Below are 22,975 nucleotides of genomic sequence, written 5' to 3' on the forward strand. Positions count from 1 at the left end.
ATCAAAATCGTCGAAAATCGACATGGGACTCTTATGCGAATCACGGCAGTCACCTGTTCTCGCATGTATTTGGATACTATAGGTATATATCGCCGGGGTTCAGCCGCATCACACCAAATGCCAACAAACATATCCCATTTTTTTGCCCAAGCTTTCGAACAGATTTAATTGAACATAAATCATATCGGATATCCCTTAGCCCCATAACTGAGGATATCCTACAACATGTGTACTATGAATTGATTTCCATTTTCCTTTTACAAACAAATTATCAATAGTTAATCAAAAAGTCGCTTGATGCAGTTTGGTAGAACCTCGACCATATGGAAGATTTAAATAATTTTAAACGAAATTGAAGTTTTTGAACCACAAATAATACAAAAGATATACTTGTGGTACAACTTGTATCAGATTATGAACACCACCAGTATGTTAATGTATAATGTGAAGTTAAAATATTTACAAAGAATAATATTTCTTTTGGTGTCCTTAAGAATAATTAATACGGTAACTATATTGACGAATATATGGGAAAGTAAGCATTCAATGTTAAATGTTGTATTTAATTTTACTACTCTTAAGATTAAAACAGAGAAGGGAACTCGTGTACGCGATTCATGCCATTGCTGGAGTTGCAAGAGAAGTTTTCTTTCTTATTGAACTCTTTTGTTCAACACAGTTGAAAATTGAACATGTCAAGCCAAATGAAGTAAATCGACCAAGTCGATCGACTTAAACCTGAATTGAACGTCTAAGCACCTTGATTCAATTCATTTGCATTGAAAGAAAGTTGCACAAGTTCAGCTTTTGATCACCTCAGAATATTAATTCGACTCATTTGTATTTAATTAAAACTTGCTAAAACATGAATGTATCCATCATCATTTTCATACATGTGTGTTGAACAAAGGTGTTTAGTTAGTTCGGTTCTATTCGCAACTTGTTCAAATTACTTATCTCATCTAAGCATAATTACTAATTACAATGTCATACAAGCGTTCAATAATAATTGATAATTATTCTCAAAAGAATTCTTCTTGATAAATTACGCGCTTGTTCCAGCAAAAAGCTCAAACCAATCGATTTCTACGAGCATCCCGGGAACGGGTCCTCTCGATTCTTCCGTAGCACGAACTGGATTTTCCTGTTCATATCCTCGTTATAGATGGCTTTGCATCTCTCGAAATTCACCCGGCGTCTGGTCTGGAATGGCTTTTCGTAGAAACGGGTCCGGCGGAACTGGTCGAAAATTTCTTCCTTGCCAAGAATACGGTTGAGCACCCGGCAAGCTTCCTCGACGTTGTTGTTTTGTACCAATACTGTACGGGCGATGAACTTCGCGTGACGCATTTTGCCCGGGGTAAATGTTGATTACGCAAAACTTCGGTCGTCGGTAGACTATTTTCGAAGAATGAAGACAGAATTACTTGAATTTATGCCATTGAATAATAAGAAGGAATAAAGTCGTGATGTAACAAGTTTGTTGCACTCACCAATTGCGAAAATTTTGAGCAAATCGAATGTATAATTTAGTGGATTTTAGCGGATTTAGCGCAGCACATGCAAACAATGCAAACGATGCAAACTCTCAAAACTCTTCACTCCATGTGACATGACAGCCGTGACAGCTCGGTTCTCTCAATGACAGTTTAATGAAAACAAAATCAGCTGAACAGGCGAACTCGGGAGCAGGGATGCCAGACGATATTTTCAAATGTCTTTACAGTCGTTTAAAAATGTCTTCAAATGTCTTCAATATTAAAATTATGAATATTAGCGAAAAATTTCAAAATCCAATAGGTCTGTAAATTCAATCAAGTCCTTATTTTATTGATGTGGAATAATGTTTATTTTTTAATACTTAAATTGTTAGAATTTTAGAGAATATTTTTTAAATATAATTTAAATATTTTTTAAATATTTATATTTAATTTAAAATTTTCACGAGATAGTGTATAACGAGTTTCGCTGGATTTTTTATTGAGTCTGGTTGAAATTCTACTGGCTATTTTTACTGAACTTCCACGTGGAATTCTTCCAAATTATTTTTAAAGAATATCCTGTACGGATTCAAAATTTAACATGAGATTTTTTGTAGGAACTTCCGGATAAATTTCTGGAGCAACCTCCGGATAAATCCTTGATGAAGCTTCTTATTACTTATACTAATTTCTTCTGGATGGAGCTTCTTATAACTTCTAAAACTCCTGACGAAATTTCCCGAAGATTTCCTGTTGGAACAACCAAAGGATTTATTGAAGGAACTTCCGGAAGAATTGCTGGAGGATTTTCAGGACAAATTCTTGAAGAAACTTAAGAAGGAATTATTGTAGGAACTTCAGAATACATTCCGGAGAGATTTTCTGGAGAAATTCCTGAAGGATTCTCCTGATGAATTTCTGAACGATATTCCTTAGGAAAAAGTATTTCCAGGTGTTCAGGAATTCCACCGGAAATTCCTTCAGTAATTCCTAAGAATATCCTTCAGAAATTCATCAAGAAAATCCTTCAGGAATTTCACCAGAAAATCCCTCTAGAATTTACCCTGAAGTTCTTACAGGAATTCCTTCTTGTTTAGAAATTTCTAAACAAACTTCCGGAGGAATTCTTGGAAGTAGTTCTGAATGAATTCTTAGAGGATCTTCTTGAGATATTGCTGCAGAAATTTCTGAAAGAAATTCTGGAGGAAATAACAGAGAAATTCCATAGTATACTTCCGGAGACATTCTTGGTGAAGCTTTCGGCAACATTCTTGGAGAATCTTCCAGAATAATTCCTGGAGAAACTTCCGGAGGGATCCCTAAAGAAGCTTCCACGATAATTCCTGGGGGAACTTTCGAAAGAATTTCTGGAAGAACTTCCGGAGGAATTTCCTAAAAACAACTGCTGGAGGAGTTCATGAAGGAACTACCGGGGGAATTATGGAGGATCTTCCGAAGGAATTCTTGGATATACTTTCGCTGGAATTCGTGGATGATCTTATGGAGGAGCTTTCAGAGGAAATTCCAAAAGAATTCCTGGAGGATTTTTTGGGGAAATCCCTGAAACTTCCGGATAAATTCGTTGAGGAATTTTAGGAGAAATTTCAGAAAGAATACCAGAACGATTTTTCTCAGAGAAAATAATGGAAGAATGACCAAAGATATTTATAGAAGAATCACCAGTTTCCACCAAGTTTCCTCGGGATTTGTTTTAAGAACATTTTTCTGTAGTAATTTACAATGGACGTTCTGAGAAATATCTTTTTAACACCAAAACAATTTCAATTTCTTGTTGACATTTGTTAGAATTTTCTATGGAAATTAATTGAGACAAAATTCTTGTGGAAATTGAAAAGGATTTTTTTGTGGGAGTTCATCGGAAATTCTTTTTATTTTACTGAAAAAATTCTATTAAATTTACACTGAAAATTCTTTTAAAAATCCACGGGAAATTCAAAGAGTTTCCCGACGGATATTTAGAGGAATGTGGAATGATGGAATGGAAATGCCGAAAAGATCAGATGAATTCAGAAGGAATTTAGAAAAAAAAATCAGCTCAACGGTTGAATAGATTAAATCTAGTCATAGAAGAATTCTGTCTATGTTTGCCGCATGTTAGATCGGTCATTGCGTTCCGATTTAATGGTCGAAATACCTTTTCACAGACACGCCAAAAACGACGCCGCCGCCATGAGGTCTAAAATGCATTACAGTTATCAATCGACTAACGTGAATGTATTTTTATATTAAATATAAATTTTGAGATTCTAAGCCCGAGACAAACACTATTATAACTTATGTAATATTTATTAAGTTTACATATAGAGGTAGCAGAATTTATAAGTAATAAAATTGTATTTTCTATTCGCTGGCTTATTGATTGTCTTCAAGTATCTTCAAATAAGTATACAAGTCTTCACATATTTTGAAAAGTCTTCAAAATGTCTTCACGGAGATTCAAATGTCTTCAAATTGAAGACATGTCTTCAAATCTGGCATCTCTGCTCGGGAGGTAGAAAGAAGGAGACTGTTGATAATCGAGGGCGATGTTGAGAGGGATGGTGCATGTGAGCTGCGAGAAACAACAAAACAAAACCAAAACAACAATTACAGTCAAACCTCGATGAGTCGATGTTCTATGACTCGATATCGACTCATGGAAGCAAATTATTCCATATCAAAAAATATTTTCTGGGTTACTGTGATGGTCCCCCCGCATAATTCTAAACCATTCATAGACGATATCTCTCACTGTTGTTAACCTTTTCTGTTAATGTTAAATAACCATATATCCACATTCTGCCGAATGGTTTTGACCACATCATAAAAGGTTATTAGCGGAATCACCATATGTTGAATGGGTTGTTAAGTTAGGTTACCATAAAAATATGGCCATTTTCTCAAACAAAATTTTCGCTCAACTTAATACCAAGCAGTTGATGTACTATCCATTTTTTAGAAGCTGAACTGCAACTCATACTGTGAAGTAATTTTTGGAGAATAAAAAGAAAGAATAGTTGTGACATTATATTATATATTTATGCCAAAATTAAAAATACGTACATTCGAGATGAAAAATTGAAAAAAAAACAGATTAGTTCTACTCATTTTTATTAGAATCAATATATGTATAACTTAAATCACTTGTTTATTAACATTATCCGCACTAATCCGCACCGTTATTGTTGAGGTCTTGTTTGTCCACCCCGCAAAACCATCTACGGTATGCGCCGTAGTTTTTCCTGCATAGTGGCGCAAAAACAACACCACATTAAGCTGCTCCGCCACAGGAATCTACTGGATGCTGTCGTAGAATCCACCTGGTACGAAAACATCCGGAAGGAGGTTGATTTCCATATTTTTTTTCACCGGTCACAGTAGTCATCTAGAAAAGTTTATATGGAACTTCGATGTGAAGATGGCCATCAATCTAAAGTTTTAATATGTCTTACCTTCAATCATGCTGTATTACGTATTCGATAAGGGCTCCTGTTGAATGAAATACAAAAAATATGTTTTTTATTTCTGTATAATAGATAAAAACAAACTCACTTTTTCCATCACGAACAGCAAGACGACCAGACGGAAATAAACAAAGATGGCAGTTGAATAAAGCCAAAACATTACTGAAAGTTCCTGCATGCACACTAATGTAGATAACTGTAACAGATGGAGTAGGTTTAACCTGAAATAGTTTGATGCTTCAATTAACGTATGTGTGACATGTTTCAAGTATATGGAGATCAAATAATTATACTCAGACTGTATACTGAAAAATCACAGCTTGTTAGACGATCCATTTGCAATTTTATATCATTTATATTATCAATCGCAAAATCGCAAATCGCAAAAACTTTTCTTCGACGACATGACATAAACTGATAATCAGATATGACGTAGAGTCATTGTTATATAAAGTAAAGCATTGAAAAATAACTAGAGTACGACATTTCCTCAATCATAAATTAAAGGGTGAAGACACGTATTAAACTTCGTATTTAGTTATGACAATTTGGCAAAATCTTTTTCACTATGCGGGCCTCCAAAGTGCTTTCCAAAGATTTTCTATTCCACATCTCGATATTTCCATGAGTCGATGGTCCCTTCAATATCGACTCATGGAGGTTTGACTGTATTTACATTCACTCTGAACAAAACCTGTTCCGCCCGTTGGAGCAATCAATAAATTCCGCAGTTTAAACAATGTCGAATCAATTTCAGAAAGATTTGATCCATCAATATAAAATAACTTGTAATAAGTTGAAAAAAATACAAAGAGTTTTCTTCAAGTAAGTTTTTTTGACGCGAATTCCAGAGATATTTAATTAATTCACGATTTTTTTCTATTCATCAGACACTTTGCCCCAAATGTATCGGAAGTGGCAGACGAGTTCGGGTCCCTGGCCACAAGCTTCAACAATGCATTTCAGACGGAGTACGCCGCGATGTGCCATATGGGCCAAGCCAAGTGTGAGAAATTGATCGGCAACGATGCCGCCGAAGTGGATGCTCTATTGAAGGCAGCTCGTGTCTTTCGGAAGGCCCACACTGAACAAACCAAGTTGAAAATCGAAAATCCCTCACCCGATCATTTGGAAGGAGCATTTCGCTGCTACACACAGGCCCTGTCCAGGCTGCAGGATGACTCGGTAATAAAAGCAGCTATCATTCGAGAACTGAAAGAGATCAACCCGAATGTGGAAATTACCAGCAACTTTAGTTCGCCAAGCCATCGGATTTGGGACTTGGAACAATCTGCGGTGGGCAGCATAATGTCACGCGATTATGTGGCAGCGTTCGAAAAATTGACAGAAATATACGACGATGTCACGGAACGGCGATGCGAGGACATGTACCTGCAAGTAATGAAGCAAGTAGAAGTGTCGCGTTTATTGCTACTATGTTTGCTCCAGCTTCCTCCTTCCACCCGATATGATGGTAAATTTATTGAACGGTATTCGTCAATCGGAGAAAACAACCAAAGAATCCTTAGCCCTAGAGCAAACACAATTGTTTCCGAGGATCTGTTCTTCATGCTTCAATCAGTAGTGGTGTCTTGTCAAGCTAAAGATATAGATTCGCTTGTTGCCGTACGAGATGAGTTGGTCTATTGTCATGAACTAACCGAATCTCAACAGATTTTGTTGGATGAGCTTGTGTCAAAGTATTCCACATGATATTAAATTTAGATACATTATTTCTTATATCATTAGTGATCAATGGATGTATACCTATTTCCTAAAGTTTATTTATGTTATAAATGTTGAACACTATAGTGACTTGTATTTATTGAATCCTACGCGATCCTGTGCCGTTCAAAGCACTTAGTATGTATTAGCATCGGGTGGGACGGATGTACGTTCAACCTTTTGTCTGTTCTCAGGGGTCAATATGACCCAGGCCACTTCAAATGGCTGCCATGTTTTTTAGTTTCCAACCGATTCTCCTAATTTTAGGTAATTTGGTAAAACTCCCCGATATCTGTCCCTTACACTGCCGCTAACCGCAAGTCGAGCACATCTGTATATGGGGCTCCATATACAGATGTGCTCGACTTGCGGTTAGCGGCAGTACAGGCAAATTGAAAAAATTTAAAATAAGCGCAATAGTGTAATTCTATCAAAAAAAACTTACGTTGTCTGTGCTCTGGGGTCATGTTGACCCCAAATTGGAATCGTTATAACTTGTTTATTGTTTGGTCAATTTCGGATTTAATTATCTTTCAGGTCTAATATTCACCATGGGTGGGCGGATACCTTGCGGGGAGGAATTTTTGTAAATAAGGATACAAGAACAGTTATTTTTTATGCTTATTTTACTTAAATCCGAAAATCCTACACATTTTGAACTGCATGCTTGAAAGGAAACTTGACTTCGAAACTAACAAGTTTCCGAGCCAACAGCATGCAGCATGATCAAACTGCCTAATCCATTTTCCTTATCAGCTGCGAACACATTGATCAATCTTGATCAAATTAAATAGCATGTAATAAGAAGAGTGGCTCTGCGGAATGCAACTTGTTGCGATAAAATCAGTCAAGTCTAAGTATGTACTACATGAAAAATGTCCCGTAACACGGTAGATCACTTTGACGTAGTGTGTTGCGGTGTAAGAGCTTAATTCATTTTTCTAGCTAGGGCAATAAGTTGTGGTAATTAAGGATTCATCGTATCGCTACCAACAGCAGTCTCAGAAATAAAACATAATTAATGTTATCTTGCAGACAGTAACAGTAACAACTGTTGAAAGACTCGAATTCCTCTTGTTTGAGGCTAGACTGTATGCAGCGGAAACAACTTTTCAAGCAATTAAAAAACCTCGATACCCGGTCCTAGGCTGAACTGACTGCTGGAAAAATCGAGTTAGGGGTTTAAATACGTACTAACTCTTCTTGAACTGGTGAACAATGGTAGTGAGAGGAACACACGGAAGTTATTTCTGAACAAATTCTCTTGCTTGAAATGGTCTTGTAGACAGAGCTAAATCCCGGGTTTTCATTGTTTTACTGGTGATATTCTAGAAGCAAGACAAGGATGTGGCTAGGGCTCCGATGCATGGCCAAAAACAGTAACACTGTTCTGTTTTCTCAAGAAAGGATTGATTTCCTATTGATAAGGGGCGCGCCTTCATTGGGATTGCTCTCTGTGAAGGGTCTAAATAGCGGGACCTTGTCATGGTGCTCTTGAGAAAACAAAACAACAACTGTATCGAAACCGATACTGCATTGCTTATCAATATATTGATATACTATAGTAATAAAGTAATTCGACATGCACTTGAACACTAAGGATACAGGTAACGCTACAATAGGTCTAATAACAGGTCGCAGTGGCACACCCGAACAGGAAAAAAAGTACATGAAAATCGTGTGAGTTTTTTAGGTTGAAAAAGTGACCATACAGACACACTAACACACACACACACACAGACATCTGATGTTCCTTTAAAAAGTTCGTTTTCAGAGTGAAATGATAGCCTTTCGGTACAACTTTGTTGTACGAGAAAGGCGAAAAATCGGAATCAATCAAGTCCCATGAGCTGTTTAGTAATATAAAAGTCTACATTTTATGATTTTTTGAAAGCTGAAATATTTACCAAGTCGATAAAAATAGACAATGTTAGTTAAATGTAGCTGTGGAAATTTTATTTTTTCCTCTCTCAATATTTTGACGTAGAATTGCGTCTTTCGGTAAGATAGGGGGGTCATTCCAAAGTTTCAAATTTGGGAACGTCACGAAAAGTTGTCAGGAAGTTAAAGCCAATAACTCAGCCGTTTTTCAACGGATTTTGAATATTTTGGTATGAATCGATCAGCAAACTCTCGAGCGTTTGTCCACCATGAGGTGCGGCTCAAACAGCGTCTGCCTGTTACCCAGCGGCTGATTAACGAAATGCTGTATCGCGTCAGCTATACTTAAGGTGGCAGCCCTACCAGCGCGATATAGGTAACGCAACCCCGGTAAGGTAGCTTACTGAAGCCTTTCAAATACCACGAAAAATGGAGATAGAAGAAAAAGAGAACATTATGTTTGGCAACCGAGCCGGCAACGAAATAAGGACTATGATGGAAACTCGGTACCTGGAATGTCAGGACCCTAAATGAACCTGGACGAGTGAGCCTTCTGGCTCGTGAACTGCAGAAGGTTGGAGTGAACGTGGCCGCTATTCAAGAATTCCGATGGCCTAGATCCGGAGAACGTGAATTCCGAGCCGTGGACCACTGCATTCAAGTATAACATCTATCACAACGGCGGCGGAAAAGCAGAGCATGGAGTTGGTTTCGTAGTGATGGGCAAGCAGATGAAGCGAGTGATGCGGTGGAAACCCATTAGCGAACGAATCTGTGTGTTGAGGATACGGGGCAAATTCTTCAATGAATGTCTTGATAAAGCCTATGGAGAGTGCCCAAAGCATGACGTGAAAATTGTTATCGGAGACGCTAACGCTCAGGTCGGTAGAGAGGACTTTTTCCGTCCCATAATTGGTAGGGAGAGCCATTACTCCGCTACCAATGACAACGGCCTACTGCTGTAAATTTCGCTGCTGTCAGAGGGATGGCCATCAGTAGCACTTACTTTGCACGAAAGAATATCCGAAAACACACCTGGAGACACCCAAATGGTGAAACTTGCAACCAGATAGACCATGTTCTGGTGGATGGGCGCCATTTCTCGGATGTTATCGATGTGTGGACATTTAGAGATCCGAACATTGACTCTGATCACTACCTCGTTGTCAGTAAAATTCGATGTATCGAACGAAAGATCACAGCGAACGATGCGTTACAATATCCAGCGATTGTCGGCGGAAGAAGTACCCAACTAACATTTAATATCAATGTAAATGTTATTTCAACTCGTCTATACGGCTTCAAGCTGAATATGTGTGCTATACATATGATCAAGAACTTCTATTCAATGCTTTTACCAGCAAATCTGGCGAATCTATTCAGCTGTTTTTGACATGCCTGCACAACTTCTTTACAGCATGTTACACAATTTTTTCTCAATCTTTACTAAACCATTTAGTAATATAATTCGCTTCAATGGCGCTTATTCAGATTTTTTTAATTTGTTAAATAAGTTTTATATATATCGGCTGAGTACCGCCAGAAGCTCGACGAACAGATAAGTGCAATCAACGTTAGCGACAACATCAACGATCTATGGGAGTCGATCCATGGAGCGGTGAGCCCAACAGCACGAGAAGTGGTAGGCACTGCACAGAGGCGACCCAGGACGGGTTGGTTCGATGTGGAGTGTCAGAGAGTGACAGACGAGAAGAACGTTGCCAGAAGCCGGATGTTGGTGTCGGGTACCCGATCAATAGAGATCGGTACAAGGAAGCAAGAGCAGCCGAACCCACCGGAAACGAACCCACCGCAGGAAGTAGAAAGAATATGAAGAACAAGTGATTAGCGAGGCGCAGGAAAAAATGGAGCTGAACGATATGCGGAGGTTCTATGAGTCTGTCAATGGCGTGCGGAGAAAGATAGCGTTATCTCCCGTCATGTGCAACTACTAACAAGGGAATTTGCTGTCAGATAAAATCGAAGTGACTGCCAGGTGGAAGCAACACTTCGAGACTTTGTTGAATAGTGGAAGTGACGGTGCATCGGTGAGCAAAATAAATATTACCGACGATGGACAAGCTGTGGAGTCCCCTACACTAGATGAGGTTAAAAAAGCTGTTAAGGGATCGTTCAACAAAGATGTCACAGGTTATAAGGGGGGAGGGGGTCCAAGATGTTGTGACAGTACATGTATTAGGTATACAAAAAAGCGTGACAGAGGGGGGGGGAGGGGGTCATGAAATCCAAAAAAGTAGTGGACGTCATATTTGAATCACCCCTAAATAGCTGAAGAACAATAAGGCTGCGGGGAAAGACCAGCTCCCGGCTAAACTTCTCAAACATGGCGGTGAGCAGCTTTATGAAGTTCTGCACCATATTAGGTCGAAAATATGGGTAGACGAGGAAATGCCTGCTAGCTGGTTGGACGGCCTCATTTGCCCTCTCTTTAAGAAAGGGCACAGACTGGAAGGCGCCAATTACCGAGGAATAACCCTCCTTAATTCGGCGTACAAAATTATGTCCCGTATTCTGTTCAACAGATTGTGACCGCTAGAAGAGTCCTTCGTCGGCGAATACCAAGCAGGTTTTCGTGAGGGCCGATCAACGACGAATCAAATGTTTACCCTGAGACAAATCCTTGATAAATTCCGCGAGTACAACTTGCAGACACATCATCTGTTTATTGATTTCAAGGCGGCGTACGATTCAGTGAAACGGAATGAATTATGGCAAATTATGCTTGAACATGGTTTTCCGGCGAAACTGATACGGCTGATTCGTATAACGTTGGACGGATCGAAATCAAGTGTAAGGGTTGCGGATGAAATATCGACGTCATTTGTTACCTTAGATGGATTAAAGCAGGGTGATGCACTCTCGACTCTGCTGTTCAATATAGCGCTCGAGGGAGCGATTAGGAGAGCTGGTGTGCAAAGAAGCGGTACCATTATTACAAAATCGCATATGCTCCTGGGATTTGCGGACGATATCGATATTATCGGGATTGATCGCCGTGCCGTGGATGAGGCTTTTGTGCCTTTTAAGAGCGAGACAGCGAGGATTGGACTCACGATCAATTCCAGCAAAACGAAGTATACGGTCGCTGGCAATCAACGTGCTGGATGGTGAAAAGTTTGAAGTAGTAGAAGAATTTGTGTATCTTGGAACATTAGTGACGTGCGATAATTATGTTACCCGCGAGGTGAAAAGGCGTATTGCAACTGCAAATAGGGCTTATTACGGACTTCATAACCAGCTTAAGTCACGTAGTCTGCAAACGAAAACAAAACTCGCGCGGTATACTACTCTGATTCTTCCGGTGGCTTTATACGGCCATGAAACATGGACGTTAAAGGAGGCTGATCGGACAGCTTTTGGAGTTTTGAGCGTAAGGTGCAGCGGACAATACTCGGCGGTAAATAAGAGAACGGTATCTGGCGGTGCCGGATGAATCACGAATTGTACCAGGTGTATAAAGGGCTGGATATTATCATATTATTAAGCTTATTCAACACGGCAGACTACGGTGGGCTGGTCACATTGTTTGTATTCCGGAAGAACGTCAAGCGAAGATAATATTTAGTAGAGAACCCGGAAGAGGCCGCAGGCTTCGTGGAAGGCCGCGTACACGATGGCTTTTTGCAGTTGAAGAGGACCTGAGGGCGCTCAATGTTCAGGGCGACTGGAAGCGATTGACCCAGGATCGAGTCCAGTGGAGAAGGATACTCCATTCGGCGTAGGTTCATCGAAGAGCTGTAGCCCACCAATTATCAAGTAAGTATCGTGTTCAAAAGAATTTTTTTTCTATCTCAATCGAATGTTAAATTCCGTTTACTGAATCGGAAAAGTAAAGAATCGAAACAAAATTCTTACAACAGTATCTACATGAAAAGAACAAAAAACAAAATTGGCATTTGTAAGGTTCGCACGCAAAGTAGGGTAAAGTGCCCAATAGTGGACCCCCAACCAATAATGGACCCTCCAGCCATTTTTGCATTATTACAGCACAATGTAAATATTTTGCTATGAATTTCATCGGGAGAACCTACCTTACAGTCCTATGATTTGATTACATGCATTGACCATGCTATCTAAAGTAAAATTAGATGATTTTTCTATAAAATTCTATAAAAAATAAACACGAGAGTGTCCATTATAGGAATATTTTGGGGGGTCCATAATAGGGAACAAGAACGTCCCGAAAAGGAACATGAAAACCAAATGAAGTGTCGACTATAGGGAAGCAATTTCCTATTATGGACCCCCAGGGGGTCTACTATAGGGCGAATTCAGTCAGACTTTAAAATGTTAATTCCAACGAATAACGCCGTGTATTTGAGTGTTTTATGTATATATCGTAAAGAGGAGATGCAGAACTTGTTATTAGATATTAAGCAGAATTAATATGTTAAACATGTCTACTCCTTATGACAGGAAAAGCAAAATTCCGCTACTAGGGGGTCCACTATTGGCCATTTTACCCTAATGGGAGCTGTCACTTTACTTTCGGAAAAAAATATTCTGTTCGATTATTCCGTAAGTAATGCTACGTTTTGACAGGGCAAGTGAGTTGAACAACTCAGTTGAATTCAATTGACTTGCCAAAAGTTGAACATGTTCAACTTTCTTTTCGTTCAAGTGAATTGAATTAAGGTGTTTACACGTTCAATTCGCGTTCGATTCAAGCGACTTGCTCAATTCACTTGCCTTGTCTAAACGTAGCATAAAAGTGACAATTTGCTCCATGCAGATCAGTTGTCAAAATTCCTCTTGGTAATAGTAGACGTTCGATAACTCATTTAACTGCAATGCTTTTTAACTGCAATTCGATTGTTGCAACAGTTTTGCAGCTATAGGACCGCTAAACATCAAACTGATGTCAGATTCAATGACAGCTGCATTGCGCTGCACATTTGGATGCACTTTTATTGCATCTGACGTCGATTGACAACCGTTTGACGTCTAGAATGCGTTGCAGTTATCGAACGGCATTCGTTAACTGAAAAGTAAACATCTTGCAGTTATCGAACGGCTACATTGAACAAAATTCCGTAACCTCTCTACTTTTTAAGGCTACCTTAAGGTAGCCTCACACCTCGGGAATTTGGTTCGCGGATATTTTCCTCATGTATTTGGTCCGCGGATCCGCGGATATTTTCCTCATGTATTTGGTCCGCGGATCCGCGGATATTTTCCTCATGTATTTTTACATATGCGATTTCCCGTAACACGGTAGATCACTTTGACGTAGTGTGTTGCGGTGTAAGATCTACCAAACAGAGCCCTAGCCTAATCCATTTTTCTAGCTAGGGCAATAAGTTGTGGTAATTAAGGATTCATCGTATTTAGTCCCCGCTACCAACAGCAGTCTCAGAAATAAAACGTAATTAATATTACCTTGCAGACAGTTGAAAGACTCGAATTCCTCTTGTTTGAGGCTAAACTGTATGCAGCGGAAACAACTTTTCAAATAATTAGTTAAAAAACCTCGGTACCCGGTCCTAGGCTGAACCACAGATAACAGATGTTTAGGCTGGCATCCCATACGTGTGTAAACATCCGCAACCGTTTATTCAAATGTATTTTAAATTGGGACCGCGTTTGGCAATCGATTGGCGATGGCGCAAGGATCATTGTTATTGAAAACGCAGCCCGATTGCGGCTGTCAAATGCATTGGCTGCGTTCGACGGTTGTAATTCAGCTGCATCCTTAGGTTAGGTACTGCCGCAATCAGTTGAGTAGATGGCAGTAGTGGGCCAACGTATATCAATTCAAAAGTTTACACAGGATTTTCAATAAAATTTGTTCTAGCATCAATGTCTGTTATCTGTGGCTGAACTGACTGCTTGAAAAATCGAGTTAGGGGTTTAAATACGTATTATAAATTCAGTGGAAAACCGAATTATAGCCGCTATCGAAATTGGATTTTTCTCACAATCCATACGTTAAACCACAGATAACAGATATTGAGGCTGGCATCCGATACGTGTGTAAACATTCGCAACCGTTAATTTAAATGTATTTTAAATTGGGACCGCGTTTGGCAATCGATTGGAGATGGCGCAAGGATCATTGTTATTGAAAACGCAGCCCGAATGCGGCTGTCAAATGCATTGGCTGCGTTCGACGGTTGTTAATCAGCTGCATCCTTATGTACTGCCGCAATCAGTTGAGTAGATGGCAGTAGTGGGCCAACGTATATCAATTCAAAAGTTTACACAGGATTTTTAATAAAATTTGTTCTAGCCTAAATATCTGTTATCTGTGGTTAAACCTAATTTCGGAAGTGGTGCGCTGTATAGCACATCACCAAATGAAAACAGCGCACCACTTCCGAAGTTAGGTTTAACGTTTGGATTGTGAGAAAAATCCAACTTTGTTAGCGGCTATAATTCGGTTTTGCACTGAATTGATAATAAATACTAATTCTTTTTGAACTGGTGAACAATGGTAGTGAGAGGAACACACGGAAATTCTTATTACTGAACAAATTCTCTTGCTTGAAATGGTCTTGTAGACAGAGCTAAATCCCGGGTTTTAAGAGTTTCACTGGTGATATTCTAGAAGCAATACAAGGATGTGGCTAGGGCTCCGATGCATGGCCAAAAACAGTATTACTGTTCTGTTTTCTCAAGAAAGGATTGATTTCCTATTGATAAGAAGCGCCTTCAATGGGATTGCTCTCTATGAAGGGTCTAAATAGCGGGACCTTGTCATGGTGGTCTTGAGAAAACAAAACAACAACTGTATCGAAACCGATACTGCATTGCTTCTCAATAGCACTGGAGTAATTCGACATGCACTTAAACACTAAGGATACGGGTAACGCTACAATAGATCTAATAATTGGTCGCAGTGGCACACCCGAAAAGGAAAAAAAAACATATGCGATGTTTTTGGGATTTGGGCACGGTAAACCAAAATCCCTGCCCCATTTAAAATGCACAGTAGGGTGGCTCAAATTAGTATGGGAAAATCTTTGTTCAATTTTTTTGATGGGCCGCCCTCTTATTCGGTTCTATTTGATGCCCTGATGCTCTGGACAAAATTTCAGCCAAATCGGTCAACGTTTGGGCAGTGCTAAACTCGTTGGAAGTTTATATGGAAAAATGTATGCAGAAATATCCAAAAACAGTAAATTGCAGCTGGACTACACAACTTACGATGAAGAACTATGATACTCATTCAGATCTTGGAGAATTTAATACAGAATGTTATGCAGAAAACCGCGAGAAGATTAGAGTTTGCCTGGCTAAGTTATTAGTATTTCTCTGCAGTGGGGTTTGAGCAAATTTCGTTTCTTTTACCTTTGAAAAGAAATAAATTCACCCCTACAACACTCCAGTAAAATGCTAATATCTTTGTCTAATAAACTCTAATCTTCTCGCGGTTTTCAGCATAACATTCTGTATTTTATTTTACAAGAACTGAATGAGTATCATGGTTCTTGATCTTAAATTGTGCCGTCCAACTGCAAATCACTGTTTTTGGATGTTTTTGCATACATTTTTCCATATAAACTTCCAACGAGTTTAGCACTGCCCAAACGTTGACCGATTTGGCTGAAATTTTGTCCAGAGCATCAGGGCATCAAATAGAACCGAATAAGAGGGCGGCCCATCAAAAAAATTGAAAAAGTGTTTTTTGAGCCACCCTAATGCACAGGGATCAAAATCCGGCGGAATATTTTCCCGAGGTGTAATTTTATACCTTAAAGCCCCAAACGCAATACAACGGAACGGCGACGGAAACGGAAAATTTGACAGTTAGCCCATATATTTTCTGTCAAATTTGCCGTTTCCGTCGCCGTTCCGTTGTATTGCGTTTGGGGCTTAAAGGTAGCCTCACACCTCGGGAATTTGGATCGCGGATTTTTTCCCCATGTATTTTTGCATATGCGATGTTTTCGGGATTTGGGCACGGAAAATCAAAATCCCGGCCCCATTTAAAACGCACGGGGACCAAAATCCGGAGGAAAATTTTCCCGAGGTGTAAGGTAGTCTTAAACGGTCTTAAAGGCTACCTTATTCTTCTTCTTATTGGTATTATTGTCGGCGTATATCACCAACTTAGAATTCGAAAGTCGGGACTTCCGAAGTTTTATTTGTCAAGCTAATTGATGCGTTGTTTAGCGCATCTTTAGGCGAATCTAGCGCACTATTTCCGAAGTTGGGAAAGTTGCCTGTATCTGGAGAAAAATCCAACTTCGGTATAAAAAGCGGTCTAACTTTTTTCCGGATAGACAATACATCCCCCACACTGGAACAGAGCCAGGCCTATGCTAAGGGTCTGTCTCATTTGGAGAATTAAACTTAAAAGTGACAGTTCGAAAATAAGCAAATATCCCGGTCATAAGAATGGCTGGTGCTACCCAGCAATTCCAATAAGACATCGATGCAAAACGATTCGATATCTGTCAAAAGTAATCTTGCTCTGCGAGCAGGGTTATTCGATAATTATTGAAATGTCACTTTTAAGTTTAATTTCAGTTTAATTATCCAAATGAGACAGACCCTAAGAGCTCATGTTTAGCGGAGCCAACACCAACACCAACGCCGAGCAACGTACGTCAAATCTAAAAAAGCTTAACATCATAAAACATCTAAATTCAGCTTTCTTAAATATGCAACTTTAAGGTAGCCTCACACCTCGGGAATTTGGTCAGCGGATTTTTCCCCCATGTATTTTTGCATATGCGATGTTTTCGGGATTTGGGCACGGAAAATCAAAATCCCGGCCCCATTTAAAATGCACGGGGTTCAAAATCCGGCGGAAAATTTTCCCGAGGTGTGAGGCTACCTTTAATCGGGAATATTCATTTAATATGACTAATGAGTTTAATTGATTCAAAACTTATCTACATGATCAATTTTGATTTTACTCACATGGAGAACAACAATTTGTCTTTTATTTCACCGTGAAATGCTTGAGCAGAATTTAAAAATAAATCCTGCTCTTTTATTGTTGTGGATATTTTTAATTCTCAAGCTACAATCATTGGTGTTGTTGACGATTGTTGACATCTCAGGCAACTGACAGCGGTCTATCTGCACACTGTGCCCGGGACATGGTGGCTATTTTTAGGCTAAGGGAGTTAGATAGGGATGTCTATAGCCTGAACAGAGCCGCCTCGCAGCTTAGTGTTCATTAAGCACTTCCACAGTTATTAAACTGCGAGGTTCCTGAAGGCTACCTTACACCTCGGGAATTTGGTCCGCGGATTTTTTCCCATGCATTTTTGCATATGCGATGTTTTCGGGATGAAAACACTGAGGTGAACCCCCAGTACGGGGTTCAAAATCCGGCGGAAAATTTTCCCAAGGTGTATACACCTTATAAGGTAGCCTTAAGGACATAGTTGGAAGAGTACCAAGATGGCAGTCAATATGGCACCGGACCTTCCACGGGTCAACCCCGCACCTCCCGCACTCCTCTCCCACCAACATTCGAATGCATCGAACAGCATCGAACAAAAGTTTAATATTCAGATTACTAACCTGTTCACAGTATATTTATGTACTTCCCGTGATAATTAACATGTTTCTTCAAAAAGTCCTATGCATTTCGGCTCGAAATATAGCCTAAACCAGCAGTTTCGTGCCAATTTAACTGCCGTCCGCGATTTTTTTGGTTTATCACTGCACTTCACTTCTTCTCAAAGGGCATTGAAAAAATCATTTTTTACGCACTTCTCCGCACATGAGCACCCCGAAATGTTGATGGAATGCAAATGAAACATCACTTTATGAAATCAGTCACTTGTTTGACGCGAAAACTTAATATAAACTGCTATTTTTGTTCGAAAAAAACGACTAAAAACTGATCGCGGAGCGAATGTAAACACCGGTACCGATAGCAGCAAACTAATAAACAGGGTGGCTCAAAACTGATTTTGCTCCGCCGCGCTCAGTCGGTTATGTTTCATATTTTGGGTGTCGTTCGCTGGTTTCGGTTGGTTTGAATAGGGGCTTACCGTGCTCGAGTCGTTTCAGGTTTGTATGGCAGTTGATATGGCGAGGTTGAATTTTACATTATTCTGATTGTGGCACTCCGTGATTGGGCGCTGGCGCTGGTGAGGGGAAGACCATATGACTGGATGAAATTCAAGAGCTTTAACTCCTTAGACAATGCATATTAAATGGACGTTCCAATAGTTGGGAGTCGATTTTAATCGAGGTTGCAAATCTTTAGCATGATAATAAATCCCCAAATACAATGTCGGCGGAACAGAGACGGAAACGGCAAATTTGACAGTTAGCCCATATATTTTCCGTCAAATTTGCCATTTCCGTTCCGCTGACATTGTGTTTGTGTAATTCAACAAAATAGCCAGATTTTTTCTGTGATACATATCTATCTCACCAGCAGCAGATACTTCATACAAAAAGTGTGACATGGGGTTGAGCGGAGTATAAAATGCTATTTCAACGGATCTTTCCTAAGGTGCATTCAGTGAAGTTTCTGGAATGTTGCTTTCAGCTATGTGGGTTCTCTTTTCGGAGGGGAGAAGCTGTATCCAGTGTAATGAATGGTTTAGTTTCCCATAATAGTTTTCATACAAACTTAAATCGTTCAAACTTGTTCTCAATCAGTTTTTGTTCAAATCGGCTTTTGGAGGACACTCGGAGCATGGGACAGAATCAAGTGAGCGTGGTGGAGCTGGGTCGTTTTTTGAACCACCCTACTAATATTCTTTGTTTTTTCATAAATACGACACCAATACTACTACAGTATATGACAGTTTGTATTGTACCAATACTTTCAAAGCTTTGTTTTGGTACTCAACCCACCTTCACCTTAACCGAGCATGGAAAGCTGATGGATAATCATTATTTTTACTCAAAAGTCTGTGGAAGTTTTGTGGAATAGACACAAATTACAAAACAGCGTGAATTTAAAATATCACAAAAAATGGCTTCGTCGAAAATTGATTGCGGTTTCCACGTGCTCTCGGATCTTTTAAAAAACACTTTAAAAACTTGGTGTAAAATCAGCGTAAAAAACGACCCCAGCTGAATAACATGTTCCATAATTGTAGGAGAAGTGTAATTTTCAACATACATTGGAATCCCGATTCTTCCCAAGTGTTAGTTGTCCGTCAAAGTCATCGTCGCATATTTCCTGTTGGCATTTCGCGCACATTTGTAAACAGAAAGCATAAACCCAATTAGGTTTATTCACTGGATCTTTCGGATCTTTAGAAAAGTCTATTCGTTGGATTTACACAATCGCTCCTCACACAAGGAAGAATAGAGCTAAAAATATTAATTCGAATATTGTAATTGTGTGGTAGTTCGTGGTTGTCCAAATCAGTGACTGCTGTCGCTTTTGAAAAAAAGGTTATTGTTGTATTTTTGTGGATATGACCGAGTGATATAATTAAGTCGAGATAAACGATGTTGGAACGCCTTACGAATTTATTAAAAGTTTATATGAACTCGTGTTTAGATGGTGCGGATAGTTGAAAGCACGGACACGAACAAGATCTCATTTTTCTCTCTTATATAAAAATTAAACGTATTTGTGTGACGATCCTGGATTCATGTACTCATACAGTCGTGTGATGTCTGGCGTTTGGCGGTTTTTATCCTATCTTTTTATTCATTGAATGTTTTACCTGCAGGAAGGATCTCACAAAAGTTGGAACAAAGTGCGGAGAATTGGAATTAGACACAATTTGTACCTAAATGCTTATTTATTGCTTATCATTAATTCCGGCAATAGTGATTCAGTGATCTTTACTACAGTTGGATAGTGAACCTTATTGTTGGAAAAAGTATTGGATTTAGGAATATCATTCCACACGCAATCCGATTGTCCAAAACATTAAAAAAAACAGCTGGCAGTATGGCCACGGTACAGACTGGAAAAGTGGCGATGCAGTACGGTCAACGTTTCATGCACGCAAATAGTCTAGCGACAGCTCCAGCAGTCACAGCAATTGATCCCGCGCAGGGTGTAGATCAAGGCAGTCAATCTTCTCACTATTATCCGCAATCCAATCAAATATCGGTAGCAAAAGAACCGATAATCTTGAACCATGCGCTAGTTAACAATGTGTGTGCTCCTAATGTAGTCAGTTCGGTTCTATCAGGAGTAAACACACCGCAAATGCAACAACCGAACACAGCACAACACCAAATGACACCGCAAATGCAGCCCCCTTCAAGTAAGCTGTACATTTTAGTAGAATGGGAATCAATAAACGGAGATCCAAACACCTTTTCGGTGATTGATACTGCCGAGCTAATACTCCACAGCACTGGCGGGAGTGCTCGGGAAATACTTCACACAGGAAAGACTATATTCGTGCGAAAATACAAAAAAGTACAAAAGGCAACAATCGTCATGATTTCTGGTAAGTATTTACACTATTAGAAAATATTATGAAATGTTGGTTTGCCTACATATTTTTCTTTTGATTTTTCAGACGATAAACAATTTATAGATACAGAACTTAAGCAGCTCCGTAAAATGGCAGCAGACAATCTGTATCGGAATACGGTAGCAGCCCAACAGTTAAATACTGTTGCAACAAATCAAGAGGTAGGTTGTTTTGAAAATGAATAAAGCAAAAAATGTGCAATGCTTGAAATTTTTCCCAACAGCAACAAGCAAAGCGGCGTCGAATGGAAACCATTGTAACGCCTACGGATGAACAAGAACCTGCTAGCCCCGAGTATGAACCCATGCCAACCCAGTCTCAAATTGCTACTGCAAATTGGGTAAACAATTGCAAAAATGAACGAATTGTTTCGCCTTCACCATCCGTTATGTCGGTTCAAGTAGGCAGACCAGCAACATTCTCAAAACCACCCCCAATGACGTTCGACCAGCAAACGCAAACCGATACGAGATTCTTTCCGCAAGAAAATAACCGATCCAATCAACCAGAATTAGCTAAAATATTGTCGCTGCTTGAAACGATCCTTACAGAACAGAAAACCATTCGAATGGAAACCGAGTATAACCGGAAGCTAACCTACGACATGATGGAGCAGCAGAACACTTTCTCAGAAACTCTCAAACATCTTGTAGCTAAGGTCGACGTCGTCAACAAGTTTGAAATAACAGAGGTAATGAAAGAACCAGTAGATCATGTATCCAGTTACGTAGTGTTAGGTACCGGTGGTGAAGAGAGCCGAGATAGAGCGTCAAGCATTGCCGAATCTACCGTTCATAAGCCAACAGCTTCGAATGATAGTGCAAATCTCGTGATAGAACCTATTAGTGCTCAAGAGGAGAGCAACATGTCCTATTCCCAAGGGAAATTCGCTATTCACGAAGAAAATTCCCTCAACTCAGTGACGTCCACACCAAAGAATCTCAACTTTTCAAACAAGCTTTCTACGTCGGCGCTTAGTCTCAGTAATGTAAGCATTCAATCCCAAACCAGCAACAACACACCTGAAAATCATAAATTGACAGCCATCAATGAAATGCTGAAGGAATGGAACGACGATGATGGGGGCGACGACTCTGAGCTTACCCCCATAGGACCCAACAACACCTGTGTGAAGAAACAAGTCCTACGTGCAATTAACTGGACAAACTACAAAGCTGCCACCCGTAAATTGCTGATGACCCTCTTTTCTCGAGAAATTCTTGCGACGCACACATTGACCGGTCGGCCCTCGCCTGCATTTATGGGCGATCGCGCCAAGCCAGTAAAGGACAAACTGGATCAGAGAATCATTGCCGACATTATCAGCATTGTGGCCAAAACGTGTCATGTTTCGGAGCCGATGGTACGCACCGCCATCACCACAAAATGTGCAGACGAAAACAAAATGAGTCGAATGAAGCACAACAAGAGCGGATCTCAGACGACACTGGCGCTGGATATCAGTGCGGTATGCGGGGGCGTGTCCGATGTTGACAGCAGTATGGTTGTTGATGAAAGTGACGAGGCACAACCCTTCCCGCGGAAGGTCAAACGGGAAAACAAGGAAAATGTACATTGATACCCACGGATGTAGGGATAATTGAATCTTCCAATATGCCAGTTGCCAGAATTGTATATTGTATCGTATCTGTTTACTTCCGCCATTGTTGAGGCTGCCATCCGGTTTCGTATCATTTTACAATTCTTGATTTTTTTTTGTAATAGGTATCTAAGTTTTAAATTGTTGATTTGATCGAATGCAAAAGGCAGGGATTGATTTATTGGAAAAAGACAAAAATAGCTAACTTAAGCGCCGATGTACAAAGTAATGTTTCTAGCATAGTTAAAAGTAAAACTTAAGCTGATTTATTTTCATTGATTTGACATTTTGATTATATCAAATGTATAAAAACTACAACTATTTGAACTAAATAAAAAGAATTTTCGATTATTTGATATTTTGTTCATTCTCGCACACCAACTGCTTTATTAGCATTCGCGCACTCCAGTTCGTTCGAATTCCGCCGAGGACTAA

The 22,975-nt window shown here is 39.7% G+C and overlaps 3 protein-coding genes and 1 long non-coding RNA gene across 5 annotated transcripts; 2 read left to right on the forward strand and 2 right to left on the reverse strand.

Moving 5' to 3' along the window:
* Positions 1-542: 542 nt before the first annotated feature.
* LOC134217336 (small ribosomal subunit protein bS21m) lies at positions 543-1,654 on the reverse strand. The gene is made up of 2 exons (XM_062696082.1): positions 1,494-1,654; positions 543-1,398 (listed from the first exon to the last, which is right to left on the reverse strand). Exon 2 carries the CDS (start codon positions 1,348-1,350, stop codon positions 1,087-1,089), a length of 264 nt encoding a protein of 87 aa, XP_062552066.1. The 5' UTR covers positions 1,351-1,398; positions 1,494-1,654; the 3' UTR covers positions 543-1,086.
* Positions 1,655-4,222: 2,568 nt separating this feature from the next.
* Positions 4,223-5,514, reverse strand: LOC134217337 (uncharacterized). The gene is made up of 4 exons (XR_009981001.1): positions 5,239-5,514; positions 5,034-5,166; positions 4,934-4,970; positions 4,223-4,866 (listed from the first exon to the last, which is right to left on the reverse strand). It is a non-coding gene; the product is annotated as an uncharacterized LOC134217337 (long non-coding RNA).
* Positions 5,515-5,632: 118 nt separating this feature from the next.
* Positions 5,633-6,754, forward strand: LOC134217339 (40-kDa huntingtin-associated protein). Its single transcript, XM_062696083.1, has 2 exons — positions 5,633-5,770; positions 5,836-6,754. The coding sequence occupies exons 1-2, from the start codon at positions 5,685-5,687 to the stop codon at positions 6,656-6,658; spliced, it is 909 nt and encodes a 302-aa protein (XP_062552067.1). The 5' UTR covers positions 5,633-5,684; the 3' UTR covers positions 6,659-6,754.
* Positions 6,755-19,690: 12,936 nt separating this feature from the next.
* LOC134213181 (uncharacterized) lies at positions 19,691-22,891 on the forward strand. 2 transcript variants are annotated; one of them, XM_062691867.1, is made up of 4 exons: positions 19,691-20,120; positions 20,179-20,913; positions 20,986-21,101; positions 21,164-22,891. In XM_062691867.1, exons 2-4 carry the CDS (start codon positions 20,403-20,405, stop codon positions 22,517-22,519), a joined length of 1,983 nt encoding a protein of 660 aa, XP_062547851.1. In that variant the 5' UTR covers positions 19,691-20,120; positions 20,179-20,402; the 3' UTR covers positions 22,520-22,891. The 2 variants fall into 2 exon arrangements, with proteins under 2 accessions (XP_062547851.1, XP_062547852.1); XM_062691868.1 differs by having other exon boundaries at positions 19,691-19,894.
* Positions 22,892-22,975: the final 84 nt, after the last annotated feature.

Source organism: Armigeres subalbatus, chromosome 2 (genome assembly GCF_024139115.2).
Source record: "Armigeres subalbatus isolate Guangzhou_Male chromosome 2, GZ_Asu_2, whole genome shotgun sequence".
Lineage (NCBI taxonomy): Eukaryota > Metazoa > Arthropoda > Insecta > Diptera > Culicidae > Armigeres > Armigeres subalbatus.